At 40.5% G+C, this 24,330-nt stretch overlaps 2 protein-coding genes across 2 annotated transcripts; one reads left to right on the top strand and one right to left on the bottom strand.

Annotated features, from left to right (window-relative positions):
- The first annotated feature begins 358 nt into the window (after positions 1–358).
- TSTD3 (thiosulfate sulfurtransferase like domain containing 3) lies at positions 359–3,889 on the top strand. Its single transcript, XM_061369859.1, is given in 5 exon segments — positions 359–475; positions 478–514; positions 613–783; positions 1,044–1,203; positions 2,481–3,889. Coding segments are annotated over 5 exon segments (534 nt in total). The 5' UTR covers positions 359–373; the 3' UTR covers positions 2,545–3,889.
- Positions 3,890–6,511: 2,622 nt separating this feature from the next.
- CCNC (cyclin C) lies at positions 6,512–23,503 on the bottom strand. The gene is made up of 12 exons (XM_061369887.1): positions 23,355–23,503; positions 22,583–22,689; positions 18,965–19,049; positions 18,653–18,722; positions 17,130–17,181; positions 15,473–15,528; positions 14,189–14,224; positions 12,614–12,705; positions 11,822–11,889; positions 11,608–11,687; positions 8,898–9,016; positions 6,512–8,237 (listed from the first exon to the last, which is right to left on the bottom strand). The coding sequence occupies exons 1-12, from the start codon at positions 23,384–23,386 to the stop codon at positions 8,183–8,185; spliced, it is 852 nt and encodes a 283-aa protein (XP_061225871.1). The 5' UTR covers positions 23,387–23,503; the 3' UTR covers positions 6,512–8,182.
- Positions 23,504–24,330: the final 827 nt, after the last annotated feature.

Below are 24,330 nucleotides of genomic sequence, written 5' to 3' on the forward strand. Positions count from 1 at the left end.
GATCACCTCCTTTGACCTGCTGGCCACGCTGCTTTGGATGCAGCCCAGCACGACTGGCGATTGTATGCCAAGGTGTAAAGTTATCAGATGCAAGCGTGGAAATATTTTATCAACTGCAAGTCATAAATTGTCATAAATCTGAGAGACTCACAAGAAGAAGAAGGAGGAAGGAAAAAAGGAAGAAAGGGGGGAAAAAAACAAAACAGAAAAAAACCGCAAACGCCAAACGAGTTGTTTTCAGCCCCAAAATGTCCCAGCGTCGGAAGAAAGTCTCCGAGTCCCCGCCTCTGAGGGGAAGGCGGTGCCGCCTGGGGAGTCGTCTCCTCGCCGCCGGCGGGGCGGCCGGGCGGGCGCCATTTTGGGAGGCGGGCAGATGGGGCTGAGGGGCTGGTGGGGGGCAGCGTGGGGCTTGCGGGTGGCAAGCGGCGGCTGGTGGCCGGCGGCAGCGCCCGGTGAGGCGGGGAGCGGAGCGGCGGCTGGGCCTCTCCGGAGGCGGCCGGCTGGGGAGCCCCTTGTAAAGATGTTAAACACACGGGGCGATGGGCTTCCTTCCTCGAGAGGCCGGGGGAGCGGGCGCCTGCGGTGGTCTGACGGGCTGCGCTTCTCCAGCAGGTCCCGGAGCGGCGGGTGCCACCAGCCGCAGGCTGTGCGCCGGAGGAGCGCCGAGCCTGTCTTACCAACAGCTCAAGGACTTGAAGAAGACCAGCGTTCTCCACATAGACGTGCGGGAGAGATGGGAGATCGATAGATCTGGGAAAATCCCGGCGTCTATCAACATACCGCGTGAGTTACTAGCACTGCTACACGGAGACATTGGGTGTTGTCAACATACTGTATAAGTTATTAACATTGCTATGGGGATGTTGGGTGTTCCCCTTTGCTTGTTGATCAAGGTGGTGGTGACTGAGCAAAGGGGAGCTATGCTAGACAGTTGCTAGTATGTTGTGATGCTAAACTTTTCCTCCAGAGGAATTAGAACCTTACAGTGTAAGCTTGCCTGTGGATGGAGAATAAAGGAAGCTTTTCTTTCCTATGTTTCCCAGTGGGTGAATTAGTGGAAGCTCTACAAATGGACCCAACGGAGTTCAAGGAGCGGTACAATCAAAAGATGCCATCCAAGTCGGACCCTGTGGTTTTCTCCTGTTTGGCAGGAACCAGAAGTAAACAAGCACTTGGGTTTGCCATGTCTCTGGGTTTCAGCAGGTATGGCTTCTGTAAGGATGACATTAATGCGGCCTTCCCCCATGAAGCGGAATGTTTACCCTTGCCCGCTCAGCTTCCTGTGGGCAAGGGTAAAACCTTAAATGTGGAGTATAAACAGAACTACTAGTGTTTGAGTTAGACACTGCCTCTTGCTTCTGCTTGAAAGACACCATTGGGCATTCCAGGAAAGTGAAGTGTGTCACCTTGCGAAAAAAAACCCTTGGCATGTGCCATGGGTGGTGCAGTCTCCTGCAAGACCATGCTGCCAGTGACGACTCTCTCACTAAGATGGTGATCCATTACACAGCTTCATAAGCACTAGCCCTGAGATGCAGGATGATTGGAAAGGTGGAGAATTGCTCGCTTTGGTAGAAGTATGATCCTAATTTATGAAACCACACGGTGTGGTAAATTGCAGTTTTACTTGTATGGTTCACTGTTGACAAAGAGTACATGTTCATTTTCAGTAAAGCATGGGATTGTTTGCCAGGAGTAATGCCATGAAGGCAATGGCTAAAAAGAGAATGAGATTGACAGGGAGTGAAAGCAAAAACAATGTTTGGTTGGCAGAACTGTTAAGCCCGTGCCAGAAGGTGGCTCGCTGAAGACTGCAGATAAAATTTAGAAAACTGTTTGTTTGCTCATGTTTTCACTGTGCTGCAGTCTATGAACTGGAATATCCTTGCTAATGCTAGTAAAAAATACGTAATCGTGTTCTTATTTTGTAGATACGTTGTTCGTTGTTTTAATAAGTGCAGACATCCTCCATTACCTGTTTTTCATGCTGCCTAATTGAAAGAATTGGTTTTGTGCAGACTTCCATTGGATCTGTAGAGCATGTAGGTTTGCAAGGAACTAAAGATCAGTGTGCTGGGTTTGTTTGATGACATCTGAAGTATTCAGCATAGCAGCGTGCAAATCTCCCACTGCATTGAGCCTGTTCTTTTTAAAAAATGAAGCGGCAAGCTGTTCCGTTGACCCGTCTGCTGCTGCTTGCTTGATGTTTGATGTCTAGCATTGTGCCAATTGGGAAAAAAAGTGTTAGAGAGCACACTGCATGGCAGCAGGCAGCATTAGAGTATAAGGAATGTTGATGTGTCTCATTGGAGCTAGGTGCAGGTGTACTTGATTGCAGAGAATTTCTGCAAGGTTTGGCTTTGTTTTGTTTTTTTCTCTGATTAGTTTTGGTTTGGGGTTGGATTTTTTTTTCCATGTCCTCTTAAATACTTTTCTCAAGAAGATTCCTTCTTAACATTGTATCTTTTGTATATTGTCAGAGTTCAGCAATATGCAGGTGGCTTTGAGGACTGGATAAAACATGAACCTCCAGAGACAAAATGAAGATAACTCCCTTACTTCATCAAGGCTTCAGGATGGTTTGTAGGTTTTGGCATTCAAGCTACATGTATTCCACTCCCAGAATACAGCCCACTCTTCTTTTCTTGTGTAAATGGACACTCAACTTCAAATAGCCATGCACGTTAGTTGCTTAGTTTAAATTATATTTAAAGACTGTGACATGAATAAAGAACATTGAATTTGTTCAACCTTTACTTTGAGCTATGTTTTTTGGTAAAAGTATGTCAAGAAAAGAGCTATTATGTTTACTAAGATTTTTGTATGATGTAGTTTATGGCTGTTTAAACTAATGATGATAGAATAAATAAGCTTAGCCTTCCCCACATAACTCTGTTTGGTGGTTTGTTTAGAGTAGCTGAACTGCAGATATTCTAATGGAACTGGGGTAACTTCCCTAAGCATGGATTTATTATACTTCATGTGTAGCTGGAGTTCTAAAATTGTTATCAAGGAGTACATGTAGAGTACAAATGTTTAGGTTTGTATTTACACAACTGTAAGGCCAAAACAGCACTACTGATCAGAAAACACAAACGGAAACTGACCTGATGCTAGAATATTTGTTGTTCAAAATGTTGATTCCTTATTTAGAAGTGTGTTTAATTTTTATATGCAGATCTGTTTCTGAGCACAAAATGCTGTAGCGTTCAGTCAACAACTTCTCTCAGCAGCTCAGTATCAAGTGAGAACTTGACTGTATTTGAAGTTATTAAAGAGAGGTAATAATTTTAGGCTGGAAAATTTAAGGAATCCAAGGAAGTTACTAAACCCCTGTTCTTCTTTTATGTACATTAATTTGCATGTCTTAAACTTTGAAAAACAAACCAACCTATCCCATCCCCACCTGTAAATATGCATAGTCATCGTTGTAAGGCTTTTTTTGTTTGCTTGGTTGTTATTTTCAATGCTGTTAGCATTTCAGGGGAACTAGCAAAGGTGAACTGCTTTGCCCTGTAGAAAATTGAAGTCCTAGCACAGAAATTCGGGACTCTGCAGGATGTCTGGAAGAAGGAATTAAAATTTCTGGTCCTGCTCTAACCAGTATTGCAGGCACGGTACACTTACCCTATGGCTCTTCCATTCTGACAGTGCAGTCTGTATGGTGAGGAGAGGACCTAAAAAATAAACCTTCTCAAGTTTAGAGAACAGAGAAGAAAAAGTAACTAATCTTAATAGAATTTTATTTGTAGTAGATCCAGCAGTCTCTGCAGTAATTTGTTTCCAGACAACTAGCTGGCCCAGCCAGCTGTGTTAGCTGTGCTGCTGGACAGCGTATCTTACAGGGATTTCTGTTCTCTCCAGTAATAATTAAAGACCATGTAATGTAGCTGTCGTAATAATGAGTGCATGTTTTTCAAAGTATTACTGTCTTTTTAGTGGTCATATTGCTACACTTTATTTTCAATCCATTAAAAAAAACCCAAACAAGAACCAGAATTTAGACCTAGTTCCAAAATAAATGCTTTAGTTTAACTGATGAATAGGAGTAAGATGAAATTAAAATGCCAGGATGATTAAGGGTGTTACTTTGTGGTCAATTACTCTGCACTATCTTACTCTGGAAAGGTCTTTTTCAGACTGCATCTGGAGGAGTAACAGATGCCAACAGTTTTTTTGGATTTAGCTAAATCCTATGATTTTGCCTGTTTACCATGACTTGAACTGTCAGTTCCACCAGCACTGTGGGCACATAGTCAAAGGGACAACCAAAGCTCACTGTTGGCTGTGTTGTGCTAGGACTCTCCAGGACTAATGATGTGTTTTGCTCTAGATCATTAAGGTCACACTGAAAATGTTTATCTAAATGTGTAATTAAGCATGCCTAGCTATACTGATTGAGACACCTGACTTCAGTGTGCAAATGAACAAAGCAAGGCAATCTCATCAACTACACGTGGTCAGAATTTAATCTAAGTGGCCAATACTGCTTTTTGTAGTTTATGTTAAAATTCGTTGGGAATACTTAGAACTACATAACCTCAAAGAATGAACAACAGTTATATTGGGTCACACCAAGATCTGTATAGCCCATTATTTTCTGTTTGGCAGCAACCAGTGCTAAGTATCTGAGGAAAACATAAAACAGGGTAAGTGTGCAGTGATACAATCCCCAGATTATTCTCATTTACTACTTTGAGTGCTCTGATACTTCCCTCAGGCTTTGCATGTCCTGGTACATTTGGGTATTTGTAAATTACCAATACAAACTCCTAGCATTCACAGCAGGTGGCACTGGGTGTAACAGGGTGCTGTGAAAAGTCTTTCCCTTTGTTGCTTCTCAGCTTGTCACATACTGTTTTCATGGCATGCTCCCCTTTCTTCTGTCACAAGTGATGAACAGTTGTCATCAGTCTTCACACTACTTAAGATTTTTGTAGACCTCAGCTATCCCTTCTGAGCTGAAGACTTGTGGATTTTTTAATAGGAAAGCCACTTTGTATCACTTATTTTCATAATTTGTATTAGTCTTGGTAGGTTTAGTTTTTATTAATCTTGGTAGGTTTTTGCAACGTGTTTCTCAAATTACTTGCATCTTGTTGAAGTCAGTGATCCTTTGTGTCTTACTATATATCCACATAAGGAAGATACAAAGATATATTTAACTTGCTTTTCAAACTATGGTTTTTGAGTTGTCTGATCCAGTTCAGTTTGCTTCCATTTAGATTTTTCCTCAGGTCTTTGGCATAGATGGCCTGTGTTTGCTTTGAGACTCCACTGTCACCTGTAACCATGTATCTCTGAATATTTTCAGCTGCCTCTCTTTTTAAAGATACACCTCATTTTTACACATTTCTCTCCTTTGAATGAAGCATGGTAACGGTAGTTTTTTTTTCTGTCTGGTTGGTAGCAAAGCTACTGAATTCACATCATCTCCCATTTCCTGTTCCAATTTATGTATTTCTTTTTATAACTATCCATCATCACTGGTAGTTCTTTTGACTGCGCTTTATATCCTTTCACTGTTTACACTGGAATCACACCTAGTAAAACTATCCTAACCTCCCCAGTAGATAAATTACTTCTATTTACCATCATGAAGTGGCTGAACTTTTAGCTCTGAGGTTTAGGTCACACAGCTAATTAAGGCGTGAAGTTATGTCCGCAAAGGTTCCTGAGCAGCAAGTGATTCAGAGAAAACTCCAGGAACAAACTTGCCAACAAAGTTTTCAAGCTGACAAGCAGGTATTCTTTATTGTGGCGCCGGGAGACAGCTCCTCCTAACGTGTGTCCCCGTATTGCTATACAAGCCATCCTTATATAGTCCCTGGGCATACATACATATTCATGAGGCTACCTATGGATTACGTCATTTTCCAGAGAGTTCTCCGCATGCGCACAGAATTGTGGTGGTGGTCTCTGAGGGTCGGTTGCTTCTTCCAACAATCTTCATCACTTCTGGCAGCCTTTGAAGCACGCGCAGTAGATGCTCATACCAGTTTAATTGGTTCGTTATCACCAGAGACATAATAATCCTCCTATCCTCCTACTTATCAGTTAGTTTAACTGTAGCCCATCCTGGACACCTGCGGTTCCCAGATACTCCTTATCCCTGTGTCCTGTTCTTCTAGACTGTTCTTCTTAAAACTAGGCCAACTGTAACGATGTATCTTGTGAGAATTCTCAGTATGTTCTCTAGCTGTACTATTTTTTTTTCTATGTATCATCCACCTCAATAATTTTCCATTGCTACTGTTACAAAGCCATCAAACTTAGTATTACTTGAAAGTGATTCTAAAGGTTTTTATATATTCCATTTTGTGATTTTGTGCCCCCTTGTCTCACAAGAAAACTTTTAGTCACTCCAGACACAATTCTTAATTAATTAATGGTGTGAAATCCCTGATTTCAAAACATTTGCTCTCAGCAGATTATGTGGTACTGTGAGAAGACTGAGAAGACTGATGTTTACCTAAAGAACAGTTCCCGTTAAAAAAACTCCACACAGCGGTCAAGTTGCATTGATTTATTTCTACTCCCCCAGTCCACATTACAAATAGCACATTTTAGACTTCAAGAAACAGAGGCAAATAGCCAAATTCCACTTCATCAATCAAGTGTCTATAAAAGATACGGATGAAATGACAACAAAAGTAGCAAAGACCAAGATGTTTGGGCTTGTTTGCCTCATGTTTTACAAAAATGACCTGAATAGAAATGAACGCTAGTAGCCAAAGGAGCTACATACAACCACACTTCAGTTATATTTTGCTGAATGACCAGCCAATTACAAAGACAGTTACTCACAAAAACTGTTGAGGTTTTTTTAAGGGGATGGTTTGTGGAACCAAGGTGCACCAGAGAGCAAGAGATTTTAAGAATTTCCCTCCAGGATTTCAGACCATTGACATATGTTGTTTCAGGGGAAAAAGAAAAAATAAATAAAAAAAAGAGAACCACGTGACTGCACTCTTATCATTCAGTTTTAATATTTTTGGTATTATTACTCAAAATGAAGTTGTACAGAACTTAATTAGAAACAAAGTTACCTAAAAATCAATAAATTTCATTTAGGCCAATTCCTGACTTCGGTGGGTATCTGCCTGAGTAAGGAACACAGGATACGGCCTTCTGCTTGAAGGAATCTTATTTTCTCCAGCACATAGTTAACCAAGGAATCCCAGTTCAGTTATTCTAAAAAGTTGCTCCTAACATCACAATTAAAATTAGCCAGTATGAAGCTCACCAAAAGCTTGAACCTCTTAAATAAACTCTAATGAACCACACAAATTCACACTAACAGTGAAGGCAGACTAACAGTGTTTGTCTCTTGTACGAAACAAAATCCATAAAAAATAGCAATCATACCCAGATTAGTACTTGATTGTGAACTATTCCAATTGTACTACACAGAACGCTTACTTGCAGAAAAAAAGTCATAGTATGTCGCGATTTTTAATTTGTAACACTTGAAATGTTTAAGAAAACTGCAGAATCACTATACATATTGCACTTCTCTGGTCAGCTGGGCTTCATGGCAAAAACACCCTCCAAGTACATCTACTGAGTAAAACAGCTTTCTTCTAATAAAAAAAAAAAAAGGAACTGAATTTTTCCTGCAGCTTTCATTAAAACTGTAACAATATTCTTTGCTGGCTTTGTTTCTGAAGGATTGCTGTGTTACTTGTTACTGAACCTACATTTATTGTTTGAAAAAATCAACAGAACTCAGGGTGATGAATAAATTTAACACACAGGGCACTATCTTCCTTCAGTCACAAACAAAATGAAGACAACACAAGTCATTAACACAGTTACACTTAGGCTTCAGGTTACTGTCACTTTAAAAATAGTTCACTTCCATGGCAAGTTAAATTTCCTCAAAGCAAACAAACCAAATAATGACCTACTTGTTTTGAGTGGATGGTGTTAACCTTTTGCAGCTTGGTTTAATGTTTGATTCCTTACACTGAAAAATCTTAGTACATCCGCTCCAGCGTCAGAGAAAATGATGCAGTTCTAGAGAAAAAAGCTTTCCAAATGCTTGACACAAACAAGCTATTTATTCTTCAAGTTCTTTGTCAAAGATGTTACTAAAACCTTCTGTCCATTTCATGAACACAGGAAAGATCCCAGGGTGTCTTGAGTCAAAGTGGTCCATAAAGAAATTCTTTGGAATGTCTTAAGATTGGCTATAGCTAGAGTTCTGGCTACCATTTGGACCCTGTTCTCCTTCACTGTTTGGAAGAAAAAAAACAAAAACATGTCTTCAAAAAGAAGCATCATATTACATTTTTGGTTTGTTTTGTTTTTTTAAATAATTAAAAATACAGTAATTTGAAAGTAGTAAAAAACTTTTGAAGGAAAATACTTCCAACATATACACAAATAGGTTAAGATATTCGGCTCTGTTTCATTAAAACCGCAAAGGTTATTCTCCACGTGCATAAATAACTTCAGTCTATTTATTTGAAGAATAACATCAATAAATCCCCACGCAGCTGCCTGCTGAATCCAGTTCTGAAGTCAGCATGTCAAAGTTCACATTACGTAAGCATGTGCACAGGAATTGGCATGTATGGATATTTAAGCAGTGATATTTAATCACAGTAATTAAATATGACATCAAGCAGGCCTAGTTCCAACAGATCCTGCCCAGCATGGAGCCTCACACTGCCATTCTTTATATTTCTAAGCTGTATTGATTATATTCTAATCACATTAATGCCCTCCATAAAACAATGTATTCTGCTTCTCACTAGTTCCTGAACAATTAGAATGGCAGTTTGTAATATAAAGGTCTGCACCATAAAAACATAACACTATACCTCAAATATCAACTCATTCTGGATATTCCAGTTTTTCCATGTGAAAGGCGTATTAAGGAAGTACAGTACCTGTTTGGAGGTGGTTTTGGTTTAGGCATTTTACTAAGAATAGTAGCCATCTCTTTCCTCTCATCAAAGTTCTTCCACTGCTCATACAGCTTCAGAATAACCCTGATTATTTCTAAAATCTGATTAGAAAGAAAAGAGATCCTAAGGTCAGACACAATAATGATTTCATCTTTCCCATAGTCAATTTAAGTGTGCAATTAATTAAACATGCCCTGAACTGAAATTAAGCAGCACAATTTTCATATTATAAACAGAGATGTCTCATTTAATCTGGGCTCGCAATCAACGATTTTTATAATTAGGTTTTGATTTAATTTTGAAAGGAAGCCTGAACACAATACTTCCCCTCCCATTCAACTGTATATACCACTTCTCCCCTGCAAGCTGAACAGCTTTTTATTTATTTATTTGCAACTACTGCCACAGCTTACAACTGTGCTACAGGGAAAATGGAGACACCTGGCAGCATGACTGCAGCTAGATGACAATGGATTACTAGTACAATAATTGATGGCTAGAAATGTTCTATACACATCACAGGAACAGCACAGGAAAAACAAAAAGCCCCAAAATACAAGACACTGGTCTTAATTCTGTCCTTCCAAGAAATAAAGAGTCCAGGAGTGTCTGAATCCTTCTTATTCTTAGAATATTTTTATTATTTCACATTTATATACATATAATAAGAATAGTTGAATTTTCATATTCCATTTCTGGAACTGTAAGCATTCTCTACCAGTTTGGACATTTTCTATCTACTGAACCTCAATTACCTTTATTTCCTATTAAATTTCTAATGCAATATTCTATATAAAAGGTGGACAATGTTCAGTTCGTAATTTGATGAATTATTCTCTAATTCAATAAAGTTGATTCCTTTCATAGAATCATAGAATAGTTAGGGTTGGAAAGGACCTTAAGATATTTAGTTCCAACCCCACTGCCATGGGCAGGGACACCTCACACTAAACCATGTCACCCAAGGCTCTGTCCAACCTGGCCTTGAACACCGCCGGGGATGGAGCATTCACAACTTCCCTTGGCAACCCATTCCAGTGCCTCACCACCCTTACAGTAAAGAACTTCCTCCTTATATCCAATCTAAACTTTCCCTGTTTAAATCCGAACCTGTTACCCCTTGTCCTGTCACTACAATCCCTAATGAAGAGTCCCTCCCCAGCATCCCTACAGGCCCCCTTCAGATACTGGAAGGCTGCTATGAGGTCTCCACGCAGCCTTCTCTCCTCCAGGCTGAACAGCCCCAACTTTCTCATCCTATCTTCATATGGGAGGTGCTCCAGTCCCCTGATCATTCTCATGGCCCTCCTCTGGACTTGTTCCAACAGTTCCATGTCCTTTTTATGTTGAGGGCACCAGAACTGTACACAATACTCCAAGTGAGGTCTCATGAGAGCAGAGTACAGGGGCAGGATCACCTCATTCAACCTGCTGGTCACACTCCTTTTGATGCAGCCCAGGATATGGTTGGCTTTCTGAGCTGCAAGTGCACACTGCTGGCTCATGTTAAGTTTCTCATCAAAAAATCTTCTTTTTAATACATGGACTTTAATTATATATCCTTGAAACAAAAGTCACAGTTAGCTAAAAGGTCCATGGTGTTAACGTTGAAAAAATCATGCTTAGATTGTATCACTGGCAACCATAACATGTAAACATTCAAACATGTTCAGTACCAAGCTTATGGTAACCTTATCTGTCAAATGTAGGCTGGTTCTCCTTTGCTGCCAATTTATTGTCACCCTGCTTTTACATGCATGACAGCATAATTCACAGAGTGCCTGATGCAGCTCAGCATCCACACTGTGCTTTAATTTGAAGACAAATCCTGGAATAAAAATACAATACCAGGATACCATCAGTGGGCTAAAGGGCAATACTGAGGGCACAGAGAGCAATCGTGTGTTTCAGCCGTAATGCCCTATTTAATTCCAGACAGTTTCAAAAAAGGAAGACTGAAAAATACATGCTGAGTGAAACAGCGTGATATGAGGCATGAGTGCTGAGCAAGCTCCAGCTTGCTTGCTGGAGCTAAACAAAGATTAAATAAATCAACCTAAAAACTGAAAGGAACTAGTGAAGATGAACAATACTTAATTTATTTATATTTATTTCTACTTATATAAATAAATTTAAGAAGGGGATTATTTGACACAGATTTTGCAATAGCAAACTCAATAGAACTCAACTGAATAATTTTGGTGTTTCTCTATTTAACATTGACTGACGTCATGGTCCTGGTCATCCTGAAAGCATCAAGCATGTTTTACGCTCTGCTATTCTACGCACAGTTATAGGGAGAAAACCAGAACAGTATGCAGACACAATGCTGAAAGGTGAATCAGAAAATCACATGCACTAGAATTTAAATGTCAAACTCATGCTGGCAATCTTGGATGATGAAAAACACAGGGAATTCATTTTCTGGAAAAAAATATGCAAAGGATATGGGGTTTATATTTCCATCTGAAAACTGGCAACACTTACAACAGTTCTGTCCTGACTTTCAGAGCAGGCCGATAACCAAATAATCTGACATTGTCTCTCTCCCTGAGAGATATGCCTAATTTCAACAGCACCTAACATATGATCATTGAATGAAGTTCAAATCAGTGCCGCAGACATGTAAGACAGTAGTTTTATAACCGTGACTATCATTCCTGGTCAGTCCACAACAGGTGGCAGGAATTACCTTTTCCATATCAACAGACAGCTCAGCAAACCATTGCCTTGCATCCTTCTGCTGGACAACACAGGCCACATGTAGGCAAGCTGCAAAGATCAGGTGACACAGATACTGAATAAAGATCCACTCTTTATACAGTTAGAAACATTCTATGTTTTATAAACAGCACATGGAATACACCCATTTAAACATGGCAAGAGACATTACTTCTGTTACTTACCTAGAGCTATCATGAAAGGAGGGTACAGCAGACAAAGATCAGTTCTATATGTGTCATTCACTATCCTCCTGTGCAAGAAAGAACTTGTAAGTATTGTCCTATTCACCTTTAGACTATATGATTTCAAAAATGGCTGTCAGTTTATACATATTTTGCCAGTTCCTCAGATGGTAGAAGCTGTGAGACTGAAGGGCAAAACAGCAAGGGAAGAGATCTCTTCCCCTGTAAAAAATCTAAAGCCTTTCACTTTTTTCCTTGTACTCACAGCAGAAGTCTATTCGGAAGCACTATTATAGTACCATAAATGTCTTTCTGCAGAGGGTGCTGACATACACCGTAAAATAATTATCCATGTTTCACAAATAAATAAGAGCAAGAGTAAAAGTAGTACTTTCTTTCTGTACTTGAGAAATAGTTCAAGATTAAGAGTTCTGCTAACACAGCTGAAAACCCCTATATACTGCCTCTACCTTCTATTACAAGATACAGCAGAAAGCCCACTTTGACAGAAAAAGATTACCTCTACTCATAGTCACCATTCTGTAGCGTAAAAAACTGTGCTATTAGATCTAGTCTAAAAATAAAAATTAGACCACAGTGATGTAAAATCGTTTCAGAGCTAAAGACAGAATAAGCTAAGTCAGGGACATATCCTGCACAGGTCAACTAGGGCACCCTTCATATTCAAATACGGCTAAGCCTGCTTTTGCTTAACCACCTTTGAAATATAACTGTTAAATACTTGCTTTCTTGCTGCAAGGAAGCACTATTGTTAATCACTGTCTTCATTACCATGCGAGAGGTAGCAGCATGTCTTCTTGGCCCATATCTTGTACATATTGGAGCAAAGGTCTATAAGGATGATATACTATCAAACAGCAGTCCTAGGAAAAATGTCAACGGGATGAAAACTTAGGTCACAATGCAGAACATGTTGTCAGTTCATATTAAAACCATCTGGTTTACGAGTCAATTACTGATTATTTTTTTTTAAGTAGCATTCTGACACCTAACCCTGCTCTAATGAGGGCAGAGCTCTCTCTAGAATACCATTACATAGCATGGTTGCCAGTCCGTCAACATCTTTCCCCTAAGAGACACAGAAAGCCACATCTGCAGCACACTGAAACCTCATTTGCTTACAAACCCGTAATTCCCACTTGGAAATACAAAACACTGCCAGAAAACAGTCTGTCACTAAATACCATACATGGAAAGCATGCCAAAATAACTGACACTGGTTTGGAAAGAAAGAAAGAAAAAAAAAAATCCACTGCTCTCACATCCCTTCTTTTCAGGTCCAGGTTGATGTAAACAAGAAAGAGTAACCCTCTTGCAGAAAGCAGACAACTATATACTGAAGGAATACTATAGGGAAAAGCCACATTAAGTTACATGTGCTGAACACTGAAGTGAGACAGTTATTACACATACTATATATTACATAGCATACTGAAAAACTAAGTTAATTCCCAAAATCTAACTTCTTGTAAACACAGTTATTTGTATAAAACTCATGTATTCAAAACTCAGCAGAGGTATCTAGCACTAAATCTAAACAGGTTATCTATAAAGGGGTTATAAGAACTCTAGGCACAAACAAAAACTTTTGATACAGCTTCCTCTGTGTCCTGTTCTCAAAACACACCCTTTTCTGGTTGCTGCCTTTCTTGCTAGACTCCTCCCTGGCTTCTCTCTCCTCTTCTCTGCACTTGCACTTGAGCAGAACTACTCTAGTAGAGCAAGCTTGGTGCCTATAGGCAGAAACTGAGCACCACTTTATCTAAGCCCCCTAAGAAGCCTGGGCTGAATCCTTTCAGCTGCCCTAGAAAATGCAGAAAACATAGCTCCAGGTTCTTCCAGGCAAGAAGAAAAAGGCACAGAAAGAATACAATTCTTCATGCTCTTGACAGTCCATTCATCTGGGGAAATAAGGATGCTGACATCCTTGTCTCTGCAGCAGGACTTATATACAATTACCTTTCTTTTAGAAACAGAAACAGTTCTGGAAACAGAACTTTGATTTTACCCTTCACAACAGTGCCCTAACCACTGGGATGCAAAGCCAAAGGTGATCCTCCTGGCCCCACTGCTCCTGCAGTATGCCCTCTTTCTGTTAAGTCTAGCTTTAACATAAGGAAGTGAGAATGCCCTCACTCAGGTTAGATGACAGCACAGTAATTATGGTATTCTGCTGGAAATGTAAATGCTAGACCTGCATGGGCATAATTCTAAAATTGCAGGGGAGGGGGGAGACAGCGTAATGCATATTTCATAGCAACACAGAATTCAAAATATTCATCAGTAAAAAGTAAACTGAGGCAACAGTAAAAAAAAAAAAAAAAACAACAAAAAACCACCACTTACCATTAATTCTAAGAGATAGAATTCACATTCTAGTATCTGCAAAGAAGTAAAATCACAGTTAAACAGCAGCACATTTCAGACAGCAGAAAGAATTAACCACCATCCAGAATTTCAGCACATTTCCAACAGTTCTAAATGCATTTCATCTGAAGCTACAATACCAAATAAAAATCAAATTACCATTAGCAACTTCCTTACCACCATTGTAACTTAACTCCAGTCGTAATAACAATGCATTTAAGCATTTTGGATCGACTTTACTAGGAGAAGCTACCTAATTCGCAGTACTTGTCTGATTTGTTCCAACACTTGGCAGCAACAAATTGTTCCCAGTGTATTAACAATTAACAGCAATAGAAAAATCCTTTTGTAGAATTAAAGCCTCTTCACCAGACCACTAACATGCCAAATGGCCTTTTAAAGTATTTTCAGATTTAATTTCACATTAAATGTTCTGTCCAATTGTAGTAATTAAATCAGCTCTTATTTTCCATAGAGACAGTGACATACTAGCCCTACCAAAGAAAAGATTGATTTGGCTATAGGAAAGCGATACTCACAAATATATTTCCATTTGCCTTTATCCCTAAAGTAACAGTGCAGTTTTACTTAAGACTTAAGATAGTTTACATTCTTGATGTATCATTTGGCTTTCTAGACTGAGTGAAAAGCCAACCAACAGAAAAGCAGTATTTGTCACAGTTGATATAAACATAATTAGGTCTGGTTTAGCCTTCACGATACTCCAGGACAGGTCAAAACTGGCTTCAAGAAAAATAACAAAAATTCTTAACACTGTGGTCAAGAATGCCTTGAAAACCACTGATAAACCTAAACTGTAAGTCATAAATAAACTTATTTTTCAAACGCCATTGCATTTTACAGGCAAAACCAAAACCGTTTTCTATAAGCCAACTGCTCCTTTGTGCAAGCTTGGAAGCATCCCAGGTGCAAGGGCTATTTACTTTCCCTGCAGCAATGTATTTGGAAACAAGAACATTCAAAAAAAAGCTCAAAAAATCTCTCTTATCATTATACTACATTACTATTTCAGTAATATATATGTATTATAGCATTCCTGTCAACAATTTAAGGAAAGGTTATATAAGATTTATTACTTTTAAAGGCAACTTTGGCAAAAGTCTATCAGAAACTCATTATGAGCAACTTGACATATGAGTACGAAAATATTTCTTTCTTGGAATTTAAAAGATAGGATTTCCTGCTGCAATTATTTGCCTTTTAATTTATTTGATCAATCTGTATTTTGAACAAAATACTTACATGGTTCATCCTATAAGGAAACTCCTTCGGAAAGGCGTATGAAAACCTAGTTTTCACTATAGTAAAGAAAAATCAGTATGTTAAATATTATGTAATTAACACTTTTATTTGTTTTCCTTTCTGTTAATTCATGTGTATATAGCCCTTCACATCCATCTGGCAGCACAACCACTTGCAACACAAAAGGTTTTTATTTGAAGAAGAAAAGTTAAGTTATAAGATTCAAGATCCTCAAAGGGAAAGAGAAATACACCTGAAGCCTAGATTTGCACAGGTACTCAGCCACGCTTCGGGCATTATTAAATGTTCTGGTTAACTAACAACAACTAGCTTATGGACACATAACTTTCCATGAGTTATCATTCACAGAACTATTGACCTACTGATGTAACTCCGAATCTGGTGATCCCTTCAGTAGCTCAGTTCCAACACTAAATCCAAATGAGATTTTCACGTGGTGATTTTTTACACAGGCTTGATCCTCCAGCATGCAAGATTTCAAATGACATCATGGTCTCCACTTCCATTAAATGCAGAGTATTTCAGGGCAGGCAGAGCTTCTAGGTCTGAAGGAATAACTGGGGGGAAAATCTGCTATGGGATTCTGACACTTAGGATTTTTAGAAACAGCACAGCTCAGGACCAGATGTCCAAGTAAAATCAGATACTGCATATTTACCAAAATCTGTCTTTCTCATTGATTCATCAAAACTGCCACATACATCTGTGCTTTGAGTTCCTACTGATGTAAAAAACAGCAACTCTTACTGCTAAATCCAGTACTGGTCTTGGTTATGCTGGCACTAAAGATGCGTTTCAGTCCCTGGTGGTGGAACTGTCATATGGCCAGCCCCATGGACTGATATACTTACTACATGTGGAGGCTACAGATACAGCCAGTCACCTGTCCCCTCAATGGCTAAGAGGGATTTCAAAGGCACTGACCTACATTTTGAAGAGCACAGCCAGGAACTGTCTACTGAGAGCAGCTGGACCTTCTGGGTCAAATTATAATATTCAGTTAAGGAAGCCATCGCTTTTAAGACCTTGATGGATAAGATGCAAGTTACAGGAACTACGAAATACAAGGCAAGTGGGAAAGATAGAGAATTAAGTAACTACAGTGTGATTTTATTGCATTTATTTGTGAAAAATATATAGGTTGTAAAATGTACTTTTATAAATATCATGTGCAAAGGCTAACTTTATGATGGGGGGTGCTGGGAAAAAGGATTTAAAAAACCCAAGGAGGTATACAGCCTTCCAATAATTCTGAAAACAGGTACTTCCATGAAGCCATAATAAAACAGACAAATAAAGCCCTAAGTTTCCAATTCTACCTTTTCAGTAGTTCAGAATTCAATTTACTATTTGAGACTGTTTATAAACCTCAATAGTTTATTACTTTGGCTTTATTTATGCTTGGCATAAGTTCCAATCAGAATCAAACTAATACAGAAAGGACCTGTCTGATTTATATTTAGAAACAGAAGTTCTTCTAAATGGCTTTAACTGGCTTCTGGAAGTCAACACACAAGCCCCACCATGACATAAGATACCTTTTAACAGCAAGCAAACATAAAAACCCACAAAGAAAATGTCAGATCTCCCTATAGAGGTACCTAACCACAGTGTAATGTAAATCACTGATACTTACATACAGAAGTAGCAGCAGAAATCAACCTTGTATTTGAAACAACACCAAATTCCTGAAGAAAAAGAATGATAAATGATGTGAACCACCTGAAACACTATATACTCACACTGTTATCAAATTAAAACAATAGCTTCTTGTTAAACTGGGCTTCTATTATGCAGTATTTCCCCCCACACACCCCTTTTTCTTTCTTTTTAAGGTGAAGAGGGTAAACTCTTAGGTAAAGAGGTTTTTTCGTCAGTTAGTTACTTTGTTGTTTGAGTTGTGAGGAATAGTAAATATTTATGAAAGGAACTAAAGCCACAAAAGCTCAGGTTGATAACACTCCACATATAAAATAGACAAGAGGGCTTCAAGAAAGTATACTGGTTTTCCTTACCCCACCTGGGAGAAAAAACTGCCTTTAGGAACCTATCTTTAACTACCTTTCTTACTATGTTTCCAGAAAGACTTAGCTCCTCTGCTGAGACAGTCAGCAAGCTGAAAATTTTTTGTATATGCTGTTCTTCCAGAGAAGTGTATAGCTGAAACATTACTGCTAAAGCTGCAGAAACTTTAGCATAGGGAGGGCTGCACAGACTTCTAGTGTTTGTTCTAAAATATAAGGTACATGTATATGTATACACTCTATGTCTGTACCTTCTTAAAGGCTTAAAATACTCTCTCCAATACTCTTTCTCTTCCAAACACTGAAAGGTATCACAGTATTTGCACAGACAACAGCACCATATGCAGACACTGGTTTAGCAGGACTGCTTCTACCATCACTAGGTATTTGAGTTCCTCCTGTAAAATTCATTTGCATTGACATATCACAGATTGGCCACTGTGATTTTTATTCTTTTTTCCCATTAAGTAGACACTTCTCAAACAGCTGAAAAATTTCCTGCATTACAGAGGATTAAGAGCAGTGCCCAGCTGATGCTAACTCTTGGCCACATTCAAAGTGGACTTCTAATGGTAGAGGCATGGAGCCTTCTCAACACTAATGGATCAGTTCCTTACAATAGTTTCTCAAAGATGACGTATGAGCTACAATATACTTTTAATTCAAGTAATGAAAGTGTGGTAAACTCTGAGAATCCCTGACTATATGTAGGGAAAATATATGAAAGGGAAAAGGGTAATTAGGAAAAAATTTCAAATTAGGGTTTAAAGTCTGAGTAAACATAAATAAGGAAAAACACACCAGAAAGGAGACACTTCACAATTTGAGATATCTGAGTATGTAAATATGTAAACACTGTATCACAGTGAAACAGCCATTTAAAATACTCCTTCCAATTTTCAGAGGTCCTTCAGGGTTAGTAGTTCAAACAAAACTGAAAGATCAAATATTAAATAACATGTTTGAAGGCCTTCTCCATCTCCTTTTCTCAAATGCTATAGAAATCTATACAAAAAAAAGAGATAAGGTTTCAAACCCCAAAGCATGAAGAATGACAAAAAATTTACAAGTTCTAAACGTTTTCTCTCTCTCATACATAACATAATTTACATTAAAAAATCGTAATACTTCATACCTCTACTTTGGATGCCAAAAACACACACGTAGGAGCCATTAATACTGGATCTATACTTTTTAGGGAATATCTGAAATGTTATAACAAAATTATAATATGTTGTTTCATACACGTAGAACGATTAATCTATTAAGAGCACCACACTTCCTTTTGAAAAAGCAAAGCTTAAGTTAACTTTATTAGCATAAAAGTTTATACCATCCAGAAAACAAAAGTGGCACTGGTTTTAATACAGAACTGCATTTTAAAAGGTCTACCAAAATGTGCCTAGCAAATGTTTTATTCTTGTACCATCATAGTAAACAGTCCTACCTGGCATAGAATCTCTTGAAGTAGACTGTAGCAGTGGCAATAACTTGTTGTCTTAATTTAAGATGTTCACCTAAAGCCTGGATAACTTAAAAAAAAAATGAACAGAAGCTTGAGTTGAGTTTTTACAACAACTTGACACCAAATAGCACAGGATCCAACATATGACTAGTTCTGGGGATGCTAAGGAGCAGCTGCAGTCTTCTGCCCCAGTTCAGATACGCCGTTCTGGTGAAATAACGCGTTCCTGTAAACCTACAGACCTGCAGCTGAAGAAGCAGCACTGCATCCTGAAGCTTGTGGACACCTTTGAAAAGGGAAAAGTAACTTCATTGTGTACAAAGTGGGTATGATCTTTAAGAAGATGACAACACAAATCTCAGAGGGGTAACGCTTGAGTATTCCATTTTAGAGCAAAACAAAATCAAACACTTAAAATCTAAGTCTATAGCTTTTCAGTGCTGTGCAAAATGATGTTTTGGGTTCTGTTTTGGGCTTTTTTTCAAACAACTAAAGCTGCCAACACAAACATGGTCATTAAATTTGGCAGAGACAGCAGGTGTTAAAAAAATGACATATTTAGTCCAGGGAGAAGGGGGTGGGAGACCAGAGGAAGCAGTCAGCTGCTCCATCACAGTGGTCCTCTGCCAGTTGGCCGAGGAACAACCCTGGTGTCATCTGTGCAGGTAGCTCTTGTTTGGCCTCCCAGGCAAAGGAAAGGTGCCAAGCAAATCAGATGCGTCAAGCTGAGATTAAGTGCAGTGGTTGGATATAAAGAATGGCACAGTGAAACATAAGGTTATTACTTGTTATTTTTCCCATACTTTTTTTGTGGCCATTATTCTGTGCAAGGCTTGGCTATGTTTCTCAGTCACTACTTAAGCACCCAAGTCCAGATTTCTTTTCCTTATGCTCTTATCCCCTATCCCTTGGGAACACTCAGGCTATACCCTATTCTCACTTCTAATGAGCATCACAGCATTTTAAAACATGCAAATATCAAGGGCATTGTAGGCTAGAAAGGGTGGAAGGTAGGAGATGAAGGAGAAAACCACCCTGATCAGCATGGATGACTGGCAACTTTTCTTCCCCCACAGGAAAAGGTAATTCATTTGACACCACTACGACTACCCAAAGCAACATTAAGTCCCTGTCCGTGTCACATCACTCCTTTCCTAAATAGAAGAATGCCAAATTGAGCCTAGCTTGCCAGTGACAGTAGGACAAGCAATACTGCCAGAAAGGAGGTTAAGCCTGGTATGCAGTGTCTCTACAAATATTAAAATATTTATCTGCATACCTTGGGAGATTTGAAAGGATTTTTTCCTTTGATTAAACCATGGGGCTACAAAGCTGCCCTGCTACTAGAGCATCAGGAAAAAATCAAATATGCAGATAAACAGAATTCTCCAAATATGTTTCTTACTCCCATGGGATTTTCAGGAACGGTTAGGCCATCTGCTGTCAGAGAAAAATCAAGTCTGGTTTAGGGAAAAAAATGGACAAGAGCCTAGAGAGACTTAATGAAATGGAAGCTTGTATATGCTGGGAAAAAGTCCAATACTTGTAATTAATTTTTAAATTATTTTAAAAGAAACTACTGTATTACTTATACCCTTCTGTTTACAATATAAGTGGTTTCAGTGGGGGGGGTAATAAAAATTATTTAAATTCTGAGTATCTTGAGTAGCCTGTAACACAACCATTACAGCTTCTGCTCTGAACCAGAAAGGGAAATCAATTAATGTGCTTTTCAACTAAAAACTCTACTAAGACTTGGTGATCTAAAGAAAGACATCAACATCAGTTTCCCGTTTTGAACTATTTTACATGATAGTTTTCCTTCTTTAGAGTATTAACATTCTGAAAAGTTGTGCATGGCCACCCAATCAGTTGGTGATCTATTGTACTTGTTTTCCAAAGAGAAGGCAGCAGGAAACTGCCTCTCTCTCTATGCAATTTTTTGGTTGGTTTAGGGAACAATCATGTCTTGGGCAGACACACTCTGAATGTGACAACCCATGCCCAAGACTTATATCCCTACTTAGGTAGTGCAAAAAGTACGAGAGAAGAGGGGGAGGCTCTATGAACCCAAAGCAGGGTCCTATTCAGAGGCAGGTGTTGATAATATCAAGGGCATGAAGAAGGCAAGCTCTGGCTGAGGTGTCACCAGTGCACAGCAACACGTCCATCCTCCCTGTGACAGTGGCTCACTTTGCTACCAAAGGGGTGAAAGCCCAGCACCACTCTCCTCCATGGCAGGCTGTGTTCATACATACACAAAGAAGATGCTGGCAGAGCTGTTCTCCAGCTGCCGCAGGTCGCACACTGTACCTTCAGGGGAGGCAAGGAGTGCCAAGAAAAAGAAGCCTGAGAACCACAAACTGAAACCAACTTGTCTACCTTATAAACTTCTGCTTACTCGATACTGAAACATTTTTAAAAGCCTATTTTGTAATTCAAATTAATGCTAGTGAAAATTAGCATAGAAATATAGTTTTAGAAATACCTGTACTCCATCTTCTCTTTTTGCATTATGAAGCTATGACACTTTGTTTTAAACTCAAGGCATTTCAGGAACTGATCGAATAGGTAAATCATTACTAGCTTGATTTCCTGGTGCTGTGTGGTAACACAGATGTATCCACAGGAATCAGATCTGCAGCATACACAATTATTACAAAAATAGCTATGCTAAGAGAGAAGCTGGGACAAGTATATTTCAGAGATACCATTCCAGCACTGACATAACATCTTTCAGCAGCACTGGGAAAGTCACTTCTCTGTCTCCAGTCCAGCTAGACAGCATTCTCTACTTTAAGACTGCTGTGAAAAAACATTTAAACAGCTGTCTGCAAACAAACTGCTCCTTTGCAATATCCTTGTTTAGGGAGTGGTTTGTTTGGGGTTTTTTTAATGCTGAACTATTGGACAGAAAAGAGTTTAAGTGCCTGCATAATCCAAAATGCTCATATGGCTCATATGGTTAAATACTTTGCAGGACCAAGTAAGACTTAGATAACTTCATAGGCAAGCTCCAGACACTGTGGGAGAACAGGCTGCCTGCCAACAGCTCTTGGAAACTTATAGACAACGTGAGAGCCACTCGGTGCTAGGGAATGAGTCACAAGGCAAGACACAGGCTGTGGTGCAGGTTTCAAAGAACGTAACTGAGCACTAGCAACAAGTTTCAAAGCTTTGCTCTTCAACAGGACTGCGCAGATGGGACAAAACACCACAGCTTAACGGCCCACCAAAAGCCCGGTCTGAGTATTATTGTTTACATTAAGCCCTTCCTATGCTAGCTTAGCAGGTTCTCCTTGCTTCTCCTTTTTGGTTAAGAACATCTGAAAATAAGAAAATGTACTAAATGTACAAACGTGATTTGTCCTGTGACACATTAAAACATTGTATGTGCAGCTAGCTTGCCTGTAGGTTTTCCTGAATTGTGTTAATACCACAAACAAATGCCAATGTTATTGATATTCTAGTTCTTTGTCAAAACAGGTTGTGAAAGCGTATGTAGTATCACAATCAAACATTCTCTAGGCAATTCAAACTTTCATTTAGATGTGGCAGACAACGCATTTTATGGCAGAAATAAAAATAAAACAGTTTTACCATTAGTAAAAAATATCTGTAGCTTCCAATATTCTTCTTCAGTCAGAAATTTCAAGTCTTTCTGGCGTTCCTTCAATAGATCTTGTTTATCCAAAATCCATTGTAAACTAAAGGGAGGTAAAATAATGTCAGCAACTCTTTGTCAAGATTACACCGGTTACTGTATAAACAGCCTACAGACTGAGGCTCAGGTCTGAAGGGCTAGTGACCTTTAACCAAACCACATACAAGCCTCTCACGCCACCGTTCTCTCTACAGGTTTTCAAGAGACAAGAAAAAGCACTGTCTATAAAGGACCAGAATTATTAGCCTTTACCTACAGCAAGCTAAACTGGCATTAAAGACCTTAAACACTGACACCAGCAAGCTTTACGTTATACTTAGCACTTCACAGGAACCCATTTAAACCTCAACGCGCTCACCACGTAGGCGGTTTAACGCAGCCCGGGCTGGGTGTCCCGCCGCCGAGAGAAAATACACCCCACCGCAGGGGCCGCGGCTGCCTGCTTCGGCCGCCCGACACCCGGGCACAGCCCGGGAGAGCCCCGACACTTTGAAGCCGCGGCCACTGCACCCGGGCTCCCGGCAGGACTCCGCACCGAGCAGGCCCCGCCGCCGCCGGGACCCGCGGCCCACTGCCGCGCCGCGCCCCTCGCCCCTGCTGGGCCTCCGGCAGCGTCCTGCCCCGCGCCCCCGGCCCAGCAATGAATGGACAAAGCGTGGCGGCGGCTCGCAGGTCCCCCCGCCCGCCCCCCGCGGCCGCGGCACCCACTAGTGCGAGCTCTGCCAGAAGTTCCCGGCCATGGGGAGCGGAGCGGAGCTCAGGAGCGGGAGGAGGCGCCCGGGCCCGCGATGCCCCGGCCCCGCCGCGCCAGCGCCGCCGCCCCCACGCCGGCAGCAGGAAGGAGGCGGCCGCCGCCACCGCCCCGCGCCCGCCGCCGCCGGCCGGCAACACGCGGCACAGGGAACCGTTCCCCTGCGCGCGGGTTCCGCCGCCCCGGCAGGCCCCGCTGAGGCAGTCGGGCCCCCGGAGCGCAGCCGCCTGCTGCGGTAGTGGGAGCGAGGGCACCACGCACACACGGTGAAACTGATGTGGCCTATTGTGTACAAGGGGGTTGTCAAAATGTACAGGGGGGTTGTCAAAATGTACAGGGGGGTTGTCAAACGGAGCACACACCGGACTGCCGCGCGTCCTGCCAGGGCTTTCCCGCGCCATGCCCGCTGCATACAGCCTCGAGCCGTTTAGGGACCATCCTGTTCCAACCCCCTGCCACGGGCTGGGACACCTTCCACTACACCAGGTTGCTCAAAGCCTCGTCTGACCTGGCCTTGACCACTGCCAGGGATGGGGCAACCACAGCTTCTTTGGGCAACCTGTGCCAGTGTCTCACCACCCTCATAGTGAAGAACTGCTTTCTTATGTCCAGTCTCAAACTGCCCTCTTCCAGTGGAAAACCACTACAGTCTAAATTCAGTACCAGTTCACTCCCACCAAGGTCCCAATTGGGACTGCAGACAAGGCCGCTTACTTGTCTTCCACTGTATCTACCTCACTTAAATTGGTCTTACCCATCCCCAAGGTTCCAGGGCTCAGCTTGCTCCATGCTGGAATTTTCTATGGAGATAGTCTCTGGAGGTAATTTTATTTAACATCTAACAGGAAGAACCCAGGCCTGAACCCTTTGCAACTTTCTTTTCATGCTCTTCTTTGTGGCAGCACACAGAACACAGCTGTAAACTTCTGATGG

The sequence above is a fragment of the Neopsephotus bourkii genome, unplaced genomic scaffold (genome assembly GCF_033783945.1).
Source record: "Neopsephotus bourkii isolate Nb327-2 ecotype Australia unplaced genomic scaffold, CSIRO-AGI_Nbou_v1 NB_1511, whole genome shotgun sequence".
Lineage (NCBI taxonomy): Eukaryota > Metazoa > Chordata > Aves > Psittaciformes > Psittacidae > Neopsephotus > Neopsephotus bourkii.

Excerpts from the sequence above, each read along its gene's own strand:
- CCNC (XM_061369887.1), bottom strand. The coding sequence starts at position 23,386 with ATGGCCGGGAACTTCTGGCAGAGCTCGCACTA. Across the intron at positions 19,050-22,582 it reads ACAGATATTTTTTACTAATG|TTATCCAGGCTTTAGGTGAA; the intron begins GTAAAACTGTTT and ends TTTTTTTTTAAG. Across the intron at positions 9,017-11,607 it reads TGTCTGTTGATATGGAAAAG|ATTTTAGAAATAATCAGGGT; the intron begins GTAATTCCTGCC and ends CTTTCTAATCAG.